Source organism: Colletes latitarsis, chromosome 11, assembly GCF_051014445.1.
Source record: "Colletes latitarsis isolate SP2378_abdomen chromosome 11, iyColLati1, whole genome shotgun sequence".
Taxonomy (NCBI): Eukaryota; Metazoa; Arthropoda; class Insecta; order Hymenoptera; family Colletidae; genus Colletes; species Colletes latitarsis.
The window spans coordinates 4,085,790-4,109,354 of record NC_135144.1 but is presented as its reverse complement, the minus strand read 5'-3'; the positions used below and the strand labels follow the sequence as shown (position 1 = coordinate 4,109,354).

At 34.3% G+C, this 23,565-nt stretch overlaps 1 protein-coding gene across 3 annotated transcripts in view; it reads right to left on the bottom strand.

The window, feature by feature from the left end:
- The window catches only part of Nmdar2 (glutamate ionotropic receptor NMDA type subunit 2), a 597,673-nt gene that overhangs the window by 321,790 nt on the left and 252,318 nt on the right, over positions 1-23,565 (bottom strand). For all 3 annotated transcript variants that reach the window (XM_076778738.1, XM_076778739.1, XM_076778740.1), the window contains exon 4: positions 20,357-20,528. In XM_076778738.1, the coding sequence (XP_076634853.1) occupies positions 20,357-20,528 (172 nt within the window). The remainder of the gene's footprint in view (positions 1-20,356; positions 20,529-23,565) is intronic.

Below are 23,565 nucleotides of genomic sequence, written 5' to 3'. Positions count from 1 at the left end.
CGCAGATTTATATAGACAAGTAAATGCAAGAAGAAAAAAGTTGTAAATGCTTTTCGCAAGTAATTTGGGAAGTTGAGAGCCCGTCAGATGCAGCGCGACAAATTAGACGATAAAGGAATTCGTGGGGGTGTCGTTGATCTAACAAGTGGCAGCAAAAAGCTCTGCTCCACTTGAATAATGCAAGTGATTAGTGACAGTGTAAAAGAATGGTTCGGGGTTGAATTTCATTTGCATACATTAAAATTTAAATATTCCCATCTTACAGAAGGATATACGGAAATCTCATTAGCATTTCTTATAGAAACTTTGCGAAATAAACGATTTCGATTTAATAAGTAATTCTGCATTCGCTAAAACACGGACAATCCAAACCACTTTAATCACAAAATGAATACAACTCTCGAATAGAATCGTTTTATCAGTCTCCTGAAGGATCTAAAAACGTTTCAATCCTCGGGTTTATTTCGACTCGAATCTGAATTTCGTTATTTCATATACAATAATTGAATTTTTGCATTATTTTACTTATAAGCGCTTTATTTATTTTTATCATTTGTTTTAACTAGTTTAATTATCATTATTATTGTCATTTATTAGAAACCAAAATCAACGATTAAAATAAATATAGAGTTCGCTAAACGAAAACAGTCTTTGTTATTCTCGCAAAAAAGAATATACATTACAATAAACCATTTTTTTTTTAGAAATATCTGTTTTAATATTAATGAAACACGTCGTCTACTTACCAAGGATTATTCTTTTATTTACGCGTTCTTGAACCGACGTGATGCGTCAAGTTGCGCGTGCTTACTGCTTACAACTTCGTGTTGAAGTTACTTCATCCAATTTGCCGAGACGAATTAAAATACGAAAAAAGTGAAAGACCACTTTTCCGATATCTCTCCCGCTCATCTTCCTAAGTCCCGTGAGAGACTGTCGGCGACGACTTTCATAAAACACCATGGCTTAATGGACTGAAAGACGACACAATGGTGACACAAGTAAGACGCATCGCTCGAGCTAGTGGATAACAGCTCAGACGTTAAGAGCTGAGTGCGTGAATATGAACGGAACGTTAAAGCCGCGTCCCCACTGACAATGAGTCGGCTTTTGCCGTTCGGCACGGCCGATCGGCACTGCCGAGAATTGCGTCTCCACTGCGTCGGCATTTATCATCTAGCACGGCCGATCAGCACCCTAAGTATTTTTCGGCAAAGCCAAACACTCTAAAGACCTGCATCGTCTTGGATAACATGGCTTGAAAAGCCGAATAGCGTGCCGACGAGTCGATCGGCACAATGTCGGTAACCATCAAAAGAGATCGTGCCAAGACCGGCAATTAACTTTTGTTGCTGCTGTATTCCCAGAAAACAAACAAAAAAATGCAGAGTGCATCAGTCAAGCAGTCTGTTGAGACCTCAACGTACAGAGTTTCATGTCAATTTCGTTCCAAAACCATCATCGAGATACAAAGATACAATTTTATTACAAAAATTAAGGTGATCTTAATTTTTTATCGAATAAAAAGATTTTTGCCAATTTTTTCGTTTACCATTTGTTGTCACATGATTACTGAGTAACTTTTATTGGAAAATTTTTCTGTCAGTTTATCGAGAATGCTTGAAAAAATCAAATTAATCACTGGAGTACATAGAATATAGGGTTAAAGAATAAAAAATTAACACTTATTTGAATTTGTTCATTTAATATATTTTTTAAATCAATTATATATTATATTATGCCTACATCTGAATCAGAGTAAGTATTCATACCTCATTGAAGACGCGATTCATCTATTATTATCTATTATTATCTATTATTATATAGGGTGAGACATATAAACTAGTCTCCATGATTTTCCAGTCCCTTTCGATGATCTGGCAAAAGAATGTTTCCTATTGAAGTTAATCAGTATCTAACCGATAAGAAATTGCAGTTGCTTAAATTTAAAAACAAATTAATTTCTGACCTGACCAAATTAAGCCCTGATTATAGTCTAAGGACCTTAACTACTCGTATTTCTGTCAATTCACTTGTTCCGGAAGCTGAAACATGTAAACATTGACACCCACTCGAGTTTTCGATCTCGCTATATCGTAGCCCAGACTATATAGGGTGTTCGGCCACCTCTAAAAAAAATTTTAATGGGGGATTCTAGAGACTAAAATAAGACGAAAATCAAGAATACCAATTTGTTGATGGAAGCTTTGTTAAAAAGTTATTTACAATTAAATTCAAAAATTTCAAATCGTTCTGGAATAATTATTTTCAGTTGCGGCGGGCAATTACGATCATTTTTGGTGAATAGACATACCCCCGAAATCCTACCCACTTTCTAGAAAAAAATTCTAGAATGTGTGAAATTTTTCGATGGAAAAAAAAAAATTTTAAATCATTTTGGAAAAATTATTTTCGGTTACGGGGGTCAATTAGAATCACTTTCAGTGAATAAAATTCCTTACCGAAAATCTAATTGGGTGCCTAAATTTTTCGACCAAAAAAAAAATTTCAAATCGTTCTGGAAAAATTATTTTCGGTTGCGGGGGACAATTACGATCATTTTTGGTGAATAGACATAAACCCGAAATCCTACTCACTCTCTAAAAAAAAATTCGAGAAGGGGTGAAATTTCTCGACGGGAAAAAAAATTTCAAATCATTATGGAAAAATTATTTTCGGTTGCGGGGGTCAATTACAATCACTTTCGGTGAATAGATGTACCCCCGAAATCTTGCGCATTTTCGAGAAAAAAATTCAGTATGGACGGAACTTTAAATGTTAATAACTTTTTAACAAAGCTTTCATTAACAAATTGGTATTCTTGATTTTCGTCTTATTTTAGCCTCGAGGATCCCCCATTAAAATTTTAGAGGCTAAAATAAGATGAAAATCAAGAATATCAATTTCTTGACTGAGGCTTCGTTAAAAAGTTATTAAAAAATTAAATTAAAAAATTTCAAATCGTTTTGGAAAAATTATTTTCAGTTGCAGGAGTCGATTACAATCATTTTTGGTGAATAGACATACCCTAAAAATCTTGCGCATTTTCGAGAAAAAAATTCAGTACGGTCGGAACTTTAAACGTTAATAATTTTTTAACGAGGCCTCCATCAACAAATTGGTATTCTTGATTTTCGTCTTATTTTAACCTCTAGAATTTCCCAGTAAAATTTCATCCAGGGGTGACCGAACACCCTGTATTTGGGAGTTTGGGACTAAACTAATAACTCTAATACTTTTTTCAAGAGGATACAAAGATGCATCGATTTATAAAAAAAAAAGTACAATTTTACTAAAGAAATTAAGGTGATCTTAATTTTTTATTGAATAAAGAAATTGTTATAATGAAAAAAATCAGCATCGTTTACGAAAGTGATTTTGCGTTTCACTATTGATCGAATGAGAAAGAAATGGTTTTGCCACATAGACGTGCATAGCAGTGGCACGACCCGGCCGTGCCGACTTATGCCACGACGCTATGCCGCGTTATGCCGATCGGCAAATGCCGAGCCGTGCCGACGCAGTGGAGACGCAGTGGAGATGCAGCTTAAGAATGGCAGTTTCAAGAATGGAGAGGAACATGGTAAATATTCGAAAAGGTACGGAATACTTCTTTCAAAGCTCTTCCAAGCCTCATCATCTTAAAAGGTACAAAATAGGTAGGTACGAAACGAAAATTTCAGCTCCAAAAAATACTTTCACGATGTAAAGATGAGAAAGATGAAAAGGTTTTACAAAATCGATAACACTCCTGTTTATTAAATATAATAATATCCTCTACTTATAGCAAGTTTATTCTTTTTTCTATTGCGTTAGTTAAGTCATCGAACCCACACACTCACTTAATTGGTAAATTTTAATACGTTATATAAATTAAATAAATAACTACATTACAATGTATTAGGAAAATAATCAGTTAGTTTCCACTATGTTCGTGAAATTGATTTATTTCTTCTGGTTTGAACAATAAAAAATCTCTTTACGAATTTTTTAACTTTGTATATTTATCTATACATAGTTCAAGAAAATATTTTTTTTTTATAATAAAATATTAATTTATATCAGATTTGTTAATGAGTTGACCTAAAAATCCTTATGTATAAATTTTTACACAAATCCGATAACTTCTAGCTTCGATCATTTTATTTAAATTCTAACTATGGCGACACTTTCGCCACTCGCCAGCAGAGGGAACGCTCTCTCGCAAGTTACTCAACCAACTTCCCATTTCTATATTATAGTACACTCCTCGACCTACGTTTAACCCCTTGTCGTACAATGACGAATCTGACTCGTTATAAGTTCTTAATGTCAAGTTCCACAATCATAAATTTACTCACTCGTCATCAAGTTTTATATATTAAAATCAACACATTTTTATATTCACAGGGTATTCCTAAAATAAATCTACTTTTTCGTTACCATTCTTTATACGAACAAAATAAAATTAAATAGTATACGTTTGAAAAATTATTTGAAATTAAATCGTATGTCCTTACTGATGAGTCCATTAACAAGCCTAGAACGAAACGTATTCCCTCTCCTTTCCTTTTTTCTTTCTTCGCTTACTTACTTCTTCCATAGCATAAAATCACTATACTAATAACTCTAAATGAAAAATTAATATCTTCATAGAAAATATAAATAAACAATTTATTTTTAGTCAAATTTGTTTTTGAAATTTCTGAGAATACGTATGCATTTTTTTGTAGTGAACAAAGTTCTATAAAGTTTTTGTTGAAATTGATTGATGTACGAATACTTTTTACACTCACTTTATAGTATATAGTATAGAAATATGTATAGAACGAAATAGAATTGACATTAAAATTTACAGTTTAATTATAAATTGTAAACCTAATTCAGGATTCGAATGTGTCGAGTGAATTCTAAGATTGGCGAAAGTAGTGAAGCTGTTTTCAGTTTCGTTTTATCATACCTCTGTCAATTGCCAGGAAATTAAATAATCTATGTAAACGCGAACTACTCGATTATAATGTTTTTGGCTGAAATAGCTGTTCTTGGAGTTTACTTTTTTCCAAGATTCGACATACACAGATGTCATAAATCTCACCAATATCTATAGCAAGTGTGCGAATGTCAGGTTAAAGAGAGAAATATGCCCTATAGATCCGTTTGATGCCATATTGGAGGGCATCGATGTCTTTTATAGTAATAGCCAGGTTTGACCTTTATCGCAAGTAAATATATCCGAAGCTCTATTCGTGGCCATTGGGGTAAACGACAGTCAGATTTTCTGCTCGTCCTCTTTTCTTGTACGTCGACAGAGATCAAGGGCGATACGCATGTTTCTTTCATTTTTCCAGTAAATCAGAGTCCGGATCGTAAACCTTACTCTTCCGTTAGAATAGCTTCGGGGTGGTATATGATCGATGATTTCAAAACGAAAGAACAAGGGGATTTTCAGTCAAAAACAGACCGCTATGTTTTTGCACAAAGATTTTTCTTTTCTAGTTCTGTTTGCGCATTAGCACACTGTCGCACGCCAATTTAATTTTGTGCAACTGATTGGGAGGATAAAGCGTGGAGGCTCCAATATGAAGTATCCGCTGGAGAGGTTCTTCGGTCTGTTCTCGTGTTCTCTGGTGTGGTTAGTTTGCCGTTTTTTCTCAATCTGCCCTCTGGGCCAAGGTTGCCCAAAGAGCTAGCCTCGCCATGGGCGTATCCAAGACCATGGGAGGAAGTATTAGTCGATGATTGGTTGTCTATTATTTATGCGCCGGCCAATCATTTTGGCGGCGAAGTTGGTCGGTGGGAGGCGGCATGCAACGGTAGTTTTTAATAATTTTTGCGGGCCCGGGGTTTTTCCGCAGCGCTTGGTGGCTAGATGCGTCGTGCGGTACCTGGTCTCGGCCATAAAACATCTGGCACCGGTCGTCGATACTATTGCAAGTAGTAAAGTCATAGAGCGACTGGATTTTGAGGGCCATACAGATTTTAAGTGATTTTACTAATAAAATAGTTGCCTTAGGGGTATTAGGTTGTAAGCAAAGTCCTTGAATGTTTATAAAAGGTGTGATTCTACATCCGATGGCTTTATGAGTTTACTGTTGCGCTGCAACAAGTTCAATCGTAATAAAAATAAACGAAACTTCTACATTATACATCTCTTTTATCTAAAATTACTTTGAGTTTGTAATATATATATATACAATTGATTGTAATATATATAAAATTTTTATTTGTGCAAAAATAAAAACAAATATATGTCCAATTTTACTGCATTTGAAATTGGAAAAATGCAATATTCAATAACTGACAATATTACTGTATTTTCATAGATTCGATTTATTTTAAAACACAGAGCATTACGAAGACAAATTACTATATTTCCAAAATTTTTTCGTCTTGCAATTATTTAAACAGATTTCGTCGACAAAGGAGTCGTTTTTCTAAGAAGCTATCAAACTCTGTGTAAGTATCGATTGATTTACGATGCTCGACCACACGCAAGCTCCCCTTATTCCGAACTGGAGGAAAGCTGAACTAAGATAAGCTTCGTTTACGCCCTGACGTAGGATTTGGGGAATGAAATAGGATAGCACGAATGAAAGATCAACATGCGATTCTTCTTATATCAAGGACACTAGAAGGTCTTTCGTTTGTTAGTTCAAAAAACCAAAGTAAAGTTTTCCTCTTCATCGAAACGCTTGGAAAAGTCTGGGCTCATGATTGAAACAGTTCAATTATTCCACCAACGATCGAGTCTCCTTAAAAGTTCTTTCGTTCCGTCTCACTTTATTCTTCAATGTTTTTTTTTCTACAAATTGTTCTTCGAATAAACCTGTGATGAAGATGACAAATAACACGTCAACACGGAATAGTATCTCAAACAGATTGTTTCTTTTCCTGCTTGTCGGAGTTGTACTGTCATACTTTTGTACTTGTCTTCGCCGACAAATTAATGGTAACGAAAAGAGTCGAGGTACTATATAGAAAAGAAGCTTTCTTGTTTCTACTTCTTCATTTATTTAGAACTAACTATGGTATCAGCTAATGCGTTAATATTTGTTGTAATCATCGGAAATTGAAACTCATATCGTCCATACGCTGAAAAGCTAATTCTAGATGGACCCATTCTCTGCTATTTTTACCTGGCTGAAATACACTGCAAATCACCTGTCTAAGAGACAAAAATAAATTCACTCCTGAATTATGATTGCTTTGTGATTTATGTGATCTCAAAACATGAGTGATTTTAGATCCATTAGCCTTGAAGGTAATTGTTTCAACCGTTTGATTGGAACTCGGAAAAGAGAATTCTCGAGTTTTCTGAACAGCTGCTTGAAGTCAAACATCTTTCGCAATCAATACGTACAACTTATTTTGTAATCTTCTCCGACGATACATTTTCTTGAGATCTAGCGTTGTAATATAGTTTCAATAATTTTCTGTATTATTATTCTCAAGTGTAATGTGTTATCTTTATCTATCCAGCGTATATAAGGTGTTCGGCCACCCCTGGGAAAAATTATAATGGGACATTCTACCGGCCAAAATAAGACGAAAATCAAGAATACCAATTTGTTGATGAAGCCTTCGTTAAAAAGTTATTAACGTTTAAATTTTCGCATGTACTGAATTTTTTCCTCGAAAATGCGCAGGATTTCGAGGGTACATCTTTTTAGAAAAAATGATTGTAATTGACCCCCTAGCTAAAAACAATTTTTTTAGAACGATTTGAAATTTTCGTTTTCCGTCGAAAAATTTCACACATTTTCGAATTTTTTTCTCGAAAGTGGGTAGGGTTTCGAGGGTATATGTAATGGCCAAAAATTATTGTAATTGACCCCCGCACCCGAAAATAATTTTTCCAGAACGAATTGAAATTTTTTTTTTCGTCGAAAAATTTAGGCACCTAATTAGATTTTCGGTATGGAATTTTTTTCTAGAAAGTGCGTATGATTTTGGGGGTATGTATAATGACCAAAAATGATTGTAATTTACCCCTGCAACCGAAAATAATTTTTTGAGGATGATTTGAAAAATTTTTTTTCCGTCGAAAAATTTCATACCTTCTCGAATTTTTTTCTAAAAAGTGGGTAGGATTTCTGAGGTATGTGTATTCATCAAAAATGATTGCAATTGACCTTCGCAATCGAAAATAATTTTTACAAAATGATTTGAAATTTTTGAATTTAATTGATATATAATTTAATTCGTCTTATTTTGGCATCTAGAATCCTCCATTAAAATTTTTCCCAGGGGTGGCCGAATACTCTGTACAGCAACTGAGGGGTCGGTCGAGCGCTTGTGAGAGCGCGACCCCTCTGGTGGCGAGCATGGGAGGCGACGTCACACTATTATAGGAGTTATGGCTGTTTGAAAATTGGTTCATTTTTATGGAGTTTTTCTCACTTTACGAAGCCAAGGAACAACTTTTCGAATATTTTTAGAATTTCTACATATTCTCCCCCAAAATACGCGTTGTTTGTTGTTTGAAACATTAAAATGGTCCAATTCGTTCAGGAATTATGAAATTTTAAAAATTCGCGGGGAACCATTTCATGCCTCAGGTTAGATTTTCGGTAAGGAATTTTTTTCTTCAAAGTGCGTAGGAGTTCCGGGGTATGTCTATTCACCAAAAGTGATTGTAATTGGCCCCCGCATCTGCAAATAATTTTTCCAGAATGATTTGAAATTTGTTAATTTAATTTTTTAACAACTTTTTAACGAAGCCTCACAATCAGTCAAGAAATTGATATTCTTGATTTTCGTCTTATTTTAAATCTCCCATTAAAATTTTTGCCAGGGGCGGCCAAATACCTTGTATAAAATAACTAATTCCGTTAGAATTTGAGAATCAATAGTCTAACTTTTTTACTTGTTTTAACGAATACTATGTGCCCCTAAAGTTTGCTCTCAGTTTTGCTAAACATCCTACATAATTTTTTTCAATTTGTTGTTAAATAGTGCTATCGATTAAATATAAAATTTCGATTCGTTATTTGCAAATAGAATTAGTCCGACTCCGATCGATAGAATTACAGAATCTGTCTCGAAAATCTACTACTGGTGTCGCTTCTTCCTGCAAATAAAGGTAATTTTCATCGATGAAGTGAAGCATTTCCCAGCTTACTAGCTTATTACGAACTAGCAGCGATCCATTATTTCACGCGAATCGTTCATTTAACCAAAATATTCTGTGCCTGTTTAACAGCTCTTCAAACTAGTATGGTGGAATATGGCAGATCGTCGAGCTTTCAGTCTCAATTTAATTGCCACTAACGAAGCTTCTCTCGCACAGACGGTTCGTTCCATTGTGCAGATAGCTTGATAATTTTCAGTCCATATAGAAGTATAGCGCCGCAAATATACAAGCTGAAAAGAATCGATAGCTCAACCGGGAGAAATGCTTATTAGGAACATGCAATGTTGTCGGTTCGTTGCTTATCCCTTTTGTAACTTCCGTATGTTTTATAAGATCTGTGACTGCAACGAAACCATTTTGATGAAAACAACGCGAAAGCGCCAATACGATAGACGTATCAATAGTTAACATTTTTTAAAAGGAGAAATGAAAACTACAACCCCAGTAGACATGTTCGTAATAGAGAATCATCATTTCATTGTATCTGCGATTACACTTTCAGTATACAGGGTGTTCGGCCACCCATGGGAAAAATTTTAATGGGGGATTCTAGAGGCCAAAATAAGACGAAAATCAAGAATATCAATTTCTTGACTGAGCTCTCGTTAAAAAGTTATTAACAATTAAATTCAAAATTACAAATCGTTCTAAAAAAATTATTTTCGGTTGCAGGAGTCAATTACCATCATTTTTTGTCATTACACATACCCCCGAAATTCTACGCACTTTCGAGAAAAAAATTCCTTACCGAAAATCTAATTAGGCGCCTTTTTTCGACGAAAACAAAAAATTTGAAATCGTTCTGGAAAAATTATTTTCGGTTGCGGGGGACAATTACGATCATTTTTGGTGAATAGACATAACCCCGAAATCCTACCCACTCTCTAAAAAAAAATTCGAGAAGGTGTGAAATTTTTCGACGAAATTAAAATATTTCAAATCGTTCTGAAAAAAATATTGTTAGCTGTAGGGGTCAATTACAATCATTTTTTGTGAATAGACGAACCCCCGAAATCCTGCGCATTTTCGAGAAAAAAATTCAGGGGTGGCCGAACACCCTGTATAATGGACAGTATACATAACAAGTTGTACCACGCATTACCATGATTTTTCAAGCATTTTCGGCGATCTGAAAATTTTCATTTAAAATTTCTTTGTTTTCTTATGACTGACATTTTTCTAACAAATTGGATTACAATGTGATTTGTTTGGGATATGTACTTTCAACAGTAGTGGGTGTAAAAACTTAATAGAACATTGTTTATTACAAAAAGGTGTCAATAGAAAAATACATACCTATTCTTAAAAATCTCAAGAACAAATAATTATCTTCATTCAAAATAAATAGCTTATTTATATTTTCTGTAAAAATATTAACAAAAATGTTGAATCTGACCAGTCTTATACAGTCCCTGTTTCATAACATTGTATGAGATTATTACAGTATAATTAGATATGTTGTCAATATAAAAAGTGTTCTCAATTCAAATATAAGTAATTGTAGTAGTATTAAAATGGGTCGAAAAGGTTGAGAAACAACTAAAAGTAAAAGAAAAATTATTATAAATCTGCATAACAGGTGGAAAATATTATAAGAAATTTAAAAAATTGTGTATACCCACGGTCCACGATTCAAGGGATTATTGACAGATATGGAGATACAAAAACTTTAAAGAATGAAGCAAGAAATTTAATATTTGTTCTTGAGATTTCTAAGAATATGTATGCATTTTTTTTTGCAATAAAGAAAGTTCTATAAAGTTTTTGTTGATATTGACTACTGTACTAATATTTTGTACACTCATTGCACTGTACTATATATTTTTTGATAGCCCCTTTGTTTTTTCTTCTTGTTTTGCGCTAATAATTAAAAAAATCAAACACCCAAGACTTTGCTCGTCTTTCTCGTGCGAAATAACAGTTATTAAAAAAGCTTTGGAATTTATTAACGATTCAATATATAACCAATTTACTATATTCTCAGACTCAAAGAGTGCTCTAGAGATCATCCAAAACTTTCAAACAACGGACACGATAACTCAGGGAATCCAAACAATTTAATCAAAATGTATTAAAAACAATCAAAACATTCAGTTTATCTGGATATTAATTAACTCCATATCAAGATCTCAACAGTGAGATCGAGAGAAGACTTGGAAACAACAGGATCCGAAAACTAAATTCTCTAGTATCTGCAAGAATATCACGTAACAAAACCGGAGAGTATAAAATAGATCTCAGTAAATTAATAAAAAATGATCAAGTCAAAATAATTCGAATATTAACAGGTCACACTAAATTAACTCATGTCCAAATTGTAACGTATTATAAATGCCAATATGAGCCATATTATATTTAAATGCAATGATTTTTATCATAGTAAAGAAAAACACAAAATTAAAAATGGTATGAGCGAAGTTTTTGCTTTATGTCGATCCGACTTTCCGTTTTGGAGATATCATCGTCTAAAGAAAAGCGTAATTTTTTAAATTTCATTATGCCATACTTTTCGTCTTACAAAAGTTTATTAACTCGTATTAATAATACAAAAATCTTACATGCGTATAGTTCCGAAACCACTCATGTTTTCTGTATAACTTAGTCACTGTTAGAAGCGGTAAAGCTTCCTATTTGAAATGGATTTTGGATTATGTCGATCCCACTTTCTGTTTTGGAAATATCGTAATTTAAATGAAGCGGTAATTCTTAAAATTCAACTATCTTTGTCTCCGTCTAACGCGTCGGATCTCCTTCTCGCACGTGAATCGTGACAGTCATGGCCGAGTGACATAGTATTTCCAAGAATTTACTATTTCCTGTTTACTATTTACACGTGAGGTCAATGACCTCGTGACGTAAACAATAAAAAGTAAACAAACTCTTCGATTTCTTATATCTTTGGAGCTAGCTACGCGATCGACTTGAAACAAAAATTATTATACCTTCGGAACTAATTATGCTATTGTCTTGAATTGACACTCATTTTAAAAGGCGCTTCATCCTCTATCCGATGGCTATACTATCTAGTATAATTTATACTGTCTTCTGTGCTTGTTTTGCGTTTTACTTTGTCGTTACATACCCAAAGAAGTTTCAGCAATTCCTATTAATTATACAACTGTTGCGTAATAAAACTGGATTATTTATGAAACAAAATTCGTTTTCAAGGACGTTTTATCTTCCATCCGATAAAAATTAAAAAATTTCAATGTAGTCTTTAAATTATCCGTACGAAGTACTAACAAGGAACCGTCGCGAACGATCCAGCTTTGATTTTGATGAAACTTCGTACACTTATAAAGCAGTCAAAAATAATCGACACGTATCTTTTTTTAGCTGTGGTAACTCGAGTTTATGGGGTGAACCACCCCTTGAAGTTTTGGCTCGAAACGGCTATCTCGAAAACGGAAAGACATACGAAAAAATTATTAATGGGCGAGGTTAATGATTTCTTATGTACAATAACATGGTGTCAAAAAATTTAACAAAATACAATTTGTTTATAACAAAAAAAATGTATTAACTTAATTTTTCATTTTATTGAAATTTTCATAATGACAAAAAATGACGAACATTTTATTCCAAATCGATTGATATGTAATATTTTAAAATTGCCTCCTACAGTTTTGCAGATTTTTATGATTTACATCTTGCGCGCACATCCACTATGTTAGCAGCCGTTCTAACTTTGATTATAACGAAGCATTGTAGGCTTGCACTAAATTATACAGTAACAAGTAACAAGTAACAATAACAGTAACAAGTTTTTCACAGCAATGAAAAGATTAATTGTTTTTATTGACTACCTATGGCATCGTGGCAAAGGTGGAGCGATTTATAAATTATAAATACATACAATGTGTATAGCAATTATTCTATGTAGTTTCGACAACAGTGGTACTCGTCGAAAAAATGTTTGAAACATAAAGATTTCTTACACCATGCGCATTTAATTATTGCCACGTCACCACAAATATGGCATCTTGGTTCATTTTCAACAAAATAGCAGTACTCAACAGGATACTGGAATGCATTTGGTTTTTCATCCATGTATCCGGATTTATACCAGGAGTATTTAATAAAATTTTGGAACCTTGGCGATGAAAATTGATTGTGGACCAGAGATTGAAATTTAATTATATTATTCCTAGCGTGGAAATTACTGTCGTGATTTAAAACGAGAACTATATCGGAAAATCAGCAGACAAAATTTTTCCAAGTGCAGAAACCATAAACATCCAGTGGTTGAACATACTTTGCTCCACTTTTGGGTATTATAAAAAGTTTTACGTTTTTACCCTCGGGCGTAACTTCGTTCACCTTCTCTTTACAGTGACCACTCCAGGAATCAAGAATTAGAACTGTTGCGGACCCAGTATTTGCGAAGTAAATCTCTCTTAACCAGGTCTTGAAATGGTCCGTAGTTAATTTTCGTGAGTTTGAACCTGCAAAATATACATTGTCAGGGCGAAATAAATGTTGTCTCACAATCGGCCTGAAATGTCGCGTACTCTCTTTCAGTACAATAAATAATGGTGACAGTAATTGTCCATCATCTCAAATGGTTGGCTGGATGGTGTAACTATGAGTGGTGGATGACACTAATTGAACACCTCCTTCTACGATTTTTATACCTTCTTTAGCCACAGTGCGCCCTCAATGTAATTCCATATTAAAACCACTTTTATCGGAATTGTAAACATTGCGTGGTTCATTTCGGGCTATATGTGATTTTACTTCATTCACGAATGCGCAGCATTGCAAACGAATATCGTCTTCTCGATATAGTTCTCGTTTTAAATCACAACATTAATCTCCACGCTAGGAATAATATAATCAAACTTCAATCCCTGGTCTACAATCAATTTTCATCGCCAAGGTTCCAAAATTGTATTAAATACTTCTGGTATAAATCCGGATATACAGGGTATTCGGCCACTCCTGGGAAAAATTTTAATGGGAGATTTTAGAGGCTAAAATTAGTAAAAAATCAAGAATATCAATTTCGATTCAGGCTTCGTTAAAAAGTTATTAAAAAATTGGGCACTTTTGTGGAATAGACATACCTCGAAATCCTACGCACTTTCAAGAAAAAAATTGTTTACCGAAAATCTAATGTAAGGCCAGAAATGATTGCCCGAAATTTCATGCGAATCTTTAAAATGTCATAACTCCTGAACGGGTTGGAGGATTTTAATTTTTCAAAATGCAAACAACGCGTATTTTAGTGAGAAAGCAAAGTGAGAAGAACCCCCTAAAACTGGTCCAAATTTCAAACGGCCATAACTTCTACAATAGTAAAGGTATCTCATTGAAATTTTTTTTTAAGCAGAGCCCATGGGCACTTACCAAAATGTAGAAGACAACTTTTCTGTAGGGTGTTAAACAAAATTATTAAAAATTAAAAACGAATTTTTAAAAAAAATCGACAGGGGTAGGTGCTGAAACTTTTCGACAAAAAAAAGACTTTCAAATCGTTCTGGAAAAATTATTTTTGATTGTGGAGCTCAATTACAATCATTTCTGGTCACTAGACATACCCTTGAAATCCTACCCACTTTCGAGATAAAAATTTGAGAAGGTGTGAAATTTCTCGACAAAATTGAAAACTTTCAAATCGTTCTGGAAAAATTATTTTTGGTTGCAGGGGTCAATTACAATCATTTTATATGAATAGACCTACTCGCGAAATCCTACCCACTTTCTAAAAAAATTCAGTACGGGCGGAGCTTAAAACATTAATAACTTTTAACGAAGCCTCCATCAACAAATTAGTATTCTTGATTTTCGTCTTATTTTGGCCTGTAAAATCTCCCATTAAAATTTTTCCCAGGAGCGGCTGAATACCCTGTATAGATAAAAAACCAAATGCATTCCAGTATCCTGTTGAGTACTGCTATTTTGTTGAAAATGAACCAAGATGCCATATTTGTGGTGACGTGGCAATAATTAAATGCGCATGGTGTAAGAAATCTTTATGTTTCAAACATTTTTTCGACGAGTACCACTGTTGTCGAAACTACATAGAATAATTGCTATACACATTGTATGTATTTATAATTTATAAATCGCTCCACCTTTGCCACGATGCCATAGGTAGTCAATAAAAACAATTAATCTTTTCATTGCTGTGAAAAACTTGTTACTGTTATTGTTACTTGTTACTTGTTACTGTATAATTTAGTGCAAGCCTACAATGCTTCGTTATAATCAAAGTTAGAACGGCTGCTAACATAGTGGATGTGCGCGCAAGATGTAAATCATAAAAATCTGCAAAACTGTAGGAGGCAATTTTAAAATATTACATACCAATCGATTTGGAATAAAATGTTCGTCATTTTTTGTCATTATGAAAATTTCAATAAAATGAAAAATTAAGTTAATACATTTTTTTTGTTATAAACAAATTGTATTTTGTTAAATTTTTTGACACCATGTTATTGTACATAAGAAATCATTAACCTCGCCCATTAATAATTTTTTCGTATGTCTTTCCGTTTTCGAGATAGCCGTTTCGAGCCAAAACTTCAAGGGGTGGTTCACCCCTTAAACTTGAGTTACTGCAGCTAAAAAAAACACGTGTCGATTATTTTTGACTGCTTTATCAGTGTACAAGAATCCATCAAAATCGAAGCCGGATCGTTCGCGAAGGTTCCTTGTAAGTATGCACATTTAGATTAAAATTATTGAATATGTTTGTATAGAGTTTTAAAATAGATGCTTTAAGAAAAAATGTGTAACATGACAGAGAGAGATATCTTACGAATAAACTTTAAAACACAACATTCTATACACATTATTCAAACGTTAGGAGTACGTTGCCTGATAAAAGAGTAAAAGAAAGGTCATTTGATCGGTCATGGTAGAAATAGGTATACGTGGTCGATAAAATTCTATGAAGTTTTTGTTGAAGTTGACTGATGTACGAATACTTTTTATGCCCATTATATATTCTTTATCTATAAACACTGTTCTTAACCTCAACTGTAGAAATATTATATTTTTTCTTGTACCCTAGTGGGGTTTTACCGGCTTAATAAATAAATACTAGCATTTTCTAGAAGAGAATAACTTTATCAAGTTGAAGGGCGTCGAAAATGTGCGTTATCGCTCGTGGTGGTCGATTAAAAGAAATCGAGCGCCAAGGTGGAACCAGTAAAACGTTCATTTTCTTCGAAATTTGCTCCGCTCGTTTAGCTCTTGTTTTCCTAGTTTCCCATCCTTTCTCCAACCCTAATTGCATCCGGGTGAAGTCGTCGACTGGGGGCGGTGAGAAACTTCATTTTTTATCCCTTCCGTTTTATTTCACCCCGGACACGCTTTCGGTCGGGACGAAATGGTTCACAGGTGTTCTGGGAGCTTAGGCAAAAAACAACTACGGTGGCCTTTACGGCTGTCTCGTAAACAAGTCGCGTGTGCTTCCCCATGGACGCGGTATTATCTTTCCCTTTCGGAATGACGTCGTCCGGAAGACTGACTCCGCACGATTTCCTAGCCTCGATCTATTCGAGAATTCATGATAGAGCTATCCACATTTAACTTCTGACTCGTTCACGCGCCAACGATGCTCAATAGCTCAGCTACGGGCTGACGGGCGACGTCCGTTTTCTACTTCGAAAGCTCCTGGCGCTCGTCAATCAGCGAAATTATGAATCCATTTTACAGTTTCGAGGCCCACCCAATCTCTAAACGGTGAATTATCTTTGGCATTTATCGACGAAACTGTCTTAATAATATTTAATATTACATCGGCACCAACTTTGCTTCTATTATACGATAAAATTGTCTCCGGTTTTTCTTTAATTTCTATTATAGCATGCATGTAATTAATGGATAATATTATTCCATTTTTATTAGTGTACTGTCAATACTTCTTCAAACATTTCCTTCTTCTTTTTTTAACACACAATAATAACTTTTAATTTCCGATCCATAAGGAAAGAAATAATTAAGACATTACGGGTAATGAAGATGAACTCAGCAAAGATACGTTTAGAGAAAAATTTCAAACATTTTCCACGAGGGAATCGACAAAAATAAAAATAATCGCTAATATATACGAGTAAAATACGAGAAATTTTGTTAACTTTATAGAAAGTGTTTAAAATGCGGTTGTATGTAACCATGACTTTACCGAATTCCTTCTTACTATTTGTAACGTCTCAATTAATCGAGAAAAATTTCGAAATAGAGTAAACCTTCATTAGAAACTTATCATAGTAGATATAATAGTATCTATAGTTATCATCTTTTATGTCTATTTGGCACAGAAGAAACAATCGATTCGAAGCTTCTCTGCGTGCCCACCTCAATAACTTATTAGTAATCATATTAAATTTTAGAGTATGTTGCAAGTCCAAATAAACGTCCACTATAAACACATTTTAATATGTTTTCTTTCAAATTGATTCACTGCAATTTCCCAATGTGATTGTTTAGTAACAATTTGGAGTGTGGTTTGCCCAAGCGATTCGACGAATTCGTATACAGCGTGAGAATTCACCGCTGTGTGGCACGAGTGTGTTGTTTGCGAGTAAATGGTTTCTTGTTTACCAACTCGTTCTTAATAACACGTTTCAGCTGTCTAGTGTACCTGATCTAATTTTATTTGTACAATTATCAAATAGCTAACAATCTTCTATGACATTCACACATTTAAAATAATTGCAGATACAGTGCGTAATAAAAAGTTGTATGCACTCATTTTTTTTCGATTATCTAACGAACGAGTTGTGATTCATGGATGAAACTTTTATACGATAAAAAGCATTTAAAAACACACATTCTTATTTTTTGTATCATCGAAATTGGAGCACACGTTCCCGAGTTGTGCAGCCGGAACAGTTTTCGGCTGGAACGAAAAGTTGTACGCACTTAATAAAAAATTAATTTTGTAATACATGGAACGCATTTTATTGATGGATACACTGTTTTAATAATTAATGGGACCTCCTTTATTCTCTAATACTAAAAGGAGTCTCCTCGGAACACTTTGGATCAGTCCTTCGAGTACTTCCGGTGTGCTCGCGTTCTAAGCGTCGATTATTGCGCCCTGGAGGTCAGCAATAGTTTCGAATTGTTGATGATCTTTATAAACATCTCTGGCAATAATTCCCCAAACATTTTCAATAATATTTAGGTTCGGACTTATAGCCGGTCACTCCAAAATCGCGATATTCCGGTCCGCAAAAAACTTTTGTGCCTCTTTCGAACGGTGAATAGCGGTATTATCCTGCTGAAAAGTATCAGCATCATTCATATGAGGCAAAAGGAATAGTTCAAGAGTGCGAATGTAGTCCTTCGAAGCCTGCCGACTGCTTAGAAATGCCATCCGTGATTTTTTTCCCGAGCTTAAACGCGGCCCAAATCATAACACTAGCTCCGTCGGCTTGCCGTCTGACCTTCTGTGGTTGTTCCTTCCTAGTATCCTGCCAGCAGTAATCCCAACCATCAGGACCATCAAGATTGAATTTCTTTTCATCGGACCACCACACATTATTCCATTCGGACGTCCACGCATGTTATTTCCGTGCGAACTCCAACCTGGCTTCTTTATGATGCGGTTTCATCCTTGGTTTTCTGGTGATTTTCCGATATTTGATAGTGGGATCTTCAACTAATCTCCTTCTAATAGTTGTATGGGATACCTCGTTCTTCAGTTCCGCGGAAATCCGGCGTGTAGACATCTTCCCGTCCGTGGCCAGCTTCCTGATCCTCCGAAGTGATCGCTCATCCAACTTTCTTGGACGCCCTGGAGACTTCTTCTTTTCATAATTTTCACGTAATCTGATGAGGTTTCTAATCACTCCATCAGATTTACCAATTTTTCTTCCAATTTCTCTCAATGACTGTCCGCGACCGTACATTTCCCATGCACGGTTCTGCTCCTCCACGGATAATTTCGCACTACTTCCCATTATTGTAGAATCAGAGCTACGAGTGACGATATGACAACGACAAAAGACGAGCGACGATATTGTAACAACAAAAGACGTTCGTTTATTTCCAGCCTGATTCTACAACAATGCTATATTAAGTGCGTACAACTTTTCGTTCCAGCCGAAAATTGTTACAGCTGCACAACTCGGAAACGTGTGCTCCAATTTCGATGATACAAAAAATAAGAATGTGTGTTTTTAAATGCTTTTTATCGTATAAAAGTTTCATCCATGAATCACAACTCGTTCGTTAGATAATCGAAAAAAAGTGAGTGCGTACAACTTTTTGTTATGCACTGTAAAGTGATTAAACTTACTTCTCTGAATTGACACTATTAATTCAGCATTAAATATTTTGTATGGAGAAAAATAATATATTTGCTATTATTTCTAAGTATTTTCTTATAAAATTCGAAAATAAATTTATAAAGAATAATTAATTTATTAAAATACACATTGAATAAAATTCTACGATCCAGCAACACGAACTATGTAGTATGAAATAAGAAGGTGTGTAAATACAAAGGGAACACTTATAATAATTACTTATTATAAAAGTGTTATTTCGTTATTGACGGGGTGTTAATCTTCAATTCATAATTCAAATTATATATAATGGAAGGCTTGAAATTGGACAGACACTTTCACGTTGTCCTTAATCTTCATCAATAGTATAATTAAGTCGAAACGTAAGGTGAAGCAGTAAGGATCTCTTTTACTCGTTCCAAGATGAAACCGCTTTCTATCCTCTGGCGGAATTCATTCATCACAATCCAATCTAGCGGATGGAATTAACGAATCTCTCTGAGAATTCTTAATTCACCGCTGGTTTGTCTCATGGTCGTTAATCGGGATATTGGAGTAACGAATAACATAAAAAGCAAAGACGATGAAACCGTCAGACTTAAAAGAAAGTCTTTGTTCGGATAGATTTATACAAACCTTTAATTCCGAGAAGTTGGAATCAAATTACAAGAACTATGTCTATCGAGACGAATTTTCTTTGACGTCAATTCGCTAATTGAGAAAGGAAACAATTTATGTGAGCCAACATTCACTTTCAACGACACCGAGAAAGATGTAAAAGGTTGGAAAATAAATTTTCATTTTTCGAGAAATGCTAAAAGACGTTCCACCACTTTCTCGTGGATCCTTCATTCGTAAACGATACTTCTGTGCTAAATTATACTGAGTTTCACTTGAGCCAAACATTTATAAACATACAAAGTTGTGCGCCCAGTTGAATGTATTAAAACACGTTCGATTTGATGTTTTAATTCATAATTTGAAAAAGTTTAAAACTTACCGGTTGGACTCGGTGTCAGTGCTTTCATGGCTACCTTCACGTGAATGTCGTATCTCTCGAAAAGTCGTAATTTTGGCCCCCTGGTGCTCTTCTGAAGCGTGTTAACGGCCGACGTCACCGCCTTCGTGTATTCTCTCACGCCAAAAGACTTATGCGGCACCATCATACCCACCTGTTACAGTAAAAGGCATACGTTTCTATGAAAAACTAGACTGTCATCGTGGAAAATTATGTTACTGCTTTATTAAACGAGCCGCGCCAGAAATTAACAAGTTTCGATCGAGTTCTGCCCGACAGTTCAACAAGACTACACTCTGCGACAAGAAGAACAGTCTTATAATAATAGCAAATTATGTAAGTATATTTCAAAATATTTATTGCAAAAACAATAAATTTTATTCAACAATATTGAAAAGCAATAAAAAATCGGAGCGTCGAAATGATAGGGACGTATCTCTTAAACGATTTATTATCTGGACAAGTATGTTATTTTAATATTTTTTTGTCCCACCTTTTGTTCGTATAACTGCTAATAAACTGTTTGGTAGAGATTTAAACAATTTTTTAAGAAATTTTTTACTTGAAGGTTTCCAGTTTTCTTCGATACAATTATTTAATTCTTGAATGATCTAAAATTGTCTTCCCTTAGCATATACTAATCGTAATAATTATGCCAAATAATGTTCAAATCTGGTGATCTGGTTGGCCATTCTAAAAGTTTGGTAGAGATTTAAATAAATTTTTTTACATATTTTTTAATTAAAGATCTTCAGTTTTCCTCGATACAATTATTTAAGGGGATCAAGCAAACAGATTGAGCCTTTTTGTAAGAGCTTACTAAAAAAAAATGATTAGGTATAAATAATTTCCCTTTTACACGATATTTTGGTAGCTTAAAATGTGTACGAATACAAACTTTTATTGTAAAATCTTGTCTAACAACCATGTAGCGCGGCCACTTAAACAAATAGAAATTATTTTTATTTTGCAGTGATTCCTCTTCTTCAGATGAAGCAAAACGAATGTACCAAATGGCAAAATACTCGAAATAACCCCTGCATTGCACTGAATCTATTTAAATATTAACAAAAATCAAAAGTATGAAAATAGTGCATTAAATACGGAAAATAAAGATTTTAAGGTAAAAAACTTGCGTTATAAATTTTTGTTCTGGAAATTAGATGTTTTTACAAGTTCATACCGAGTTCATAAAAAAAGTTTTATGTCAATCTGAACCTCTGTTTGCTTGCAATCGCTGCAAAATGAAATGAAAACAAGTTTTCAAGAAAAACGCGTTTAATGTTTAGAGTAACTTTTAATTGGTGTAACTATTATTATTTGTAACTATTTCTAATCATTCGGTTCTCTTTGGATTTAGTCTTCATATCCATTTGGGATTCGTTTAAGCGCCGCTCATTTGTTTCCTCGGAGATTGCCTCCGCGCGCTGTCCAATTGCGACACCCAAATTTTGCAAAAATTGTAATAATGATTTTGCGTCATTATTGGAAATACATATCGATAAATAGGCTGTAAATTCAATATTTTCTGTCCCGCTGAATAATGTTTTTGGAGCAATTTTCCAGACTAAATTATTAAAACTTTCATTTGCATTCTGTGTATAGCCACCAATACATCACTCAAGTAGCTTTTTATTGCTCAAGTCCTCATAAATGGATAAAATTACTTTAAAAAGATCATCGGGAAGTGCTGGTTTATGTTTATAGTTGTCCAAATTATTTTGGTTTGTCCCCCGTTTAATTATCTGTTCCGAAACCTCCAACTTCCACGTTCAACATTTTCATCACCCAAATCCTTATTTTTCAACGCAATTTATAATTTAAAAATCGCTCCACCTTTGATGTCATAGGTGGGCAATAAAAACAATTATTCTTTTCATTGCTGTTAAGAAACTTGTTACTGTTATTGTTACTTGTTACTTGTTACTGTATAATTTAGTGCAAGCCTACAATGCTTCATTAAAATCAAAGTTAGATCGGCTACTACCATAGTGGATGTGCGCGCAAGATGTAAATCATAAAAATCTGTAAAACTGTAAGAGGCAATTTTAAAATGTTACATACCAATGGATTTGGAATAAAATGCTCGTCATTTTCTGTCATTATGAAAATTTTAATAAAATGAAAAATTAAGTTAATATATTTTTTTGTTATAAACAAATTGTATTTTGTTAAATTTTTATTTTATTAACAATTTTTTCGTATGTGTTTCCGTTTTCGAGATAGCCGTTTCGAGCCAAAACTTCAAGGGGTGGTTTCACCCCTTAAACTCGAATTACCGCAGCTAAAAAAAAATACGTGTCGATTATTTTTGGCTGCTTTATAAGTGTACAAGGTTCCATCAAAATCGAAGCCGGACCGTTCGTGAACATTCTTTGTTAGTGTGCTATCTTTTTGTCACGGAGTGTAGATGCAGCGTATGATGACCTTTAATCCTGCATCGGTTTAAATTGTATTACGATTTCATAACAATTTTTCCGATTATCGTTAACGGAAATCGTATACTCGTAACCGTAAGGCAGACAGGGCCATTGGTTGGCATTATGTATTCAGCAGCACAAAAAGAGTGCATCCAGAGTGTTCACTTTATTAGCACGAGAACGGATCAGCGCGCACCTGTTGCACGAATCGATCGTGGTGAATGAATGGAACGTAGGCTGAGAGTGGACAGTAAGTTACATTTCTGCCTACCATCGAGCAAACTTTCCACGATTGGATCTCACCTTTGACCGTGAAATTCCACCAGAAATTGTCAAGCAATTGTGCCAGTGAGTTGTGGGGTAAACCATAAATTATTAAAGACCAACATCAGCGGAAGTTTGCGGTCACGTCTAAAGAAACGTTCCTTTTTTGTTTGGTCCCCGTCTGCTGAAATATGTTGTTAATTAGAAATGTAAATCATGCCAGTTTCACAATTAGAAGCTACGTTCCAGTTTCCTTTGGAATGCACCGGATAATTGCTGCCGCTCCGGCAGTAATTTAATTTAACGCCTTAAAAATTGGTCCCCCTTTTTCATTCTGTCTTTTTTGCAGGTTATCTTCCGTTATACAGATTCCCTTACGCAACATAGCATTAAATAAATTACCAGGCAAAACATTTTCGGTATATTTCACGTTTCAACGGTTTTACTCTGATATTTCTAGAAAAACAATATAATACGTCAACAATTGAATACAATTTCAATTAAAAA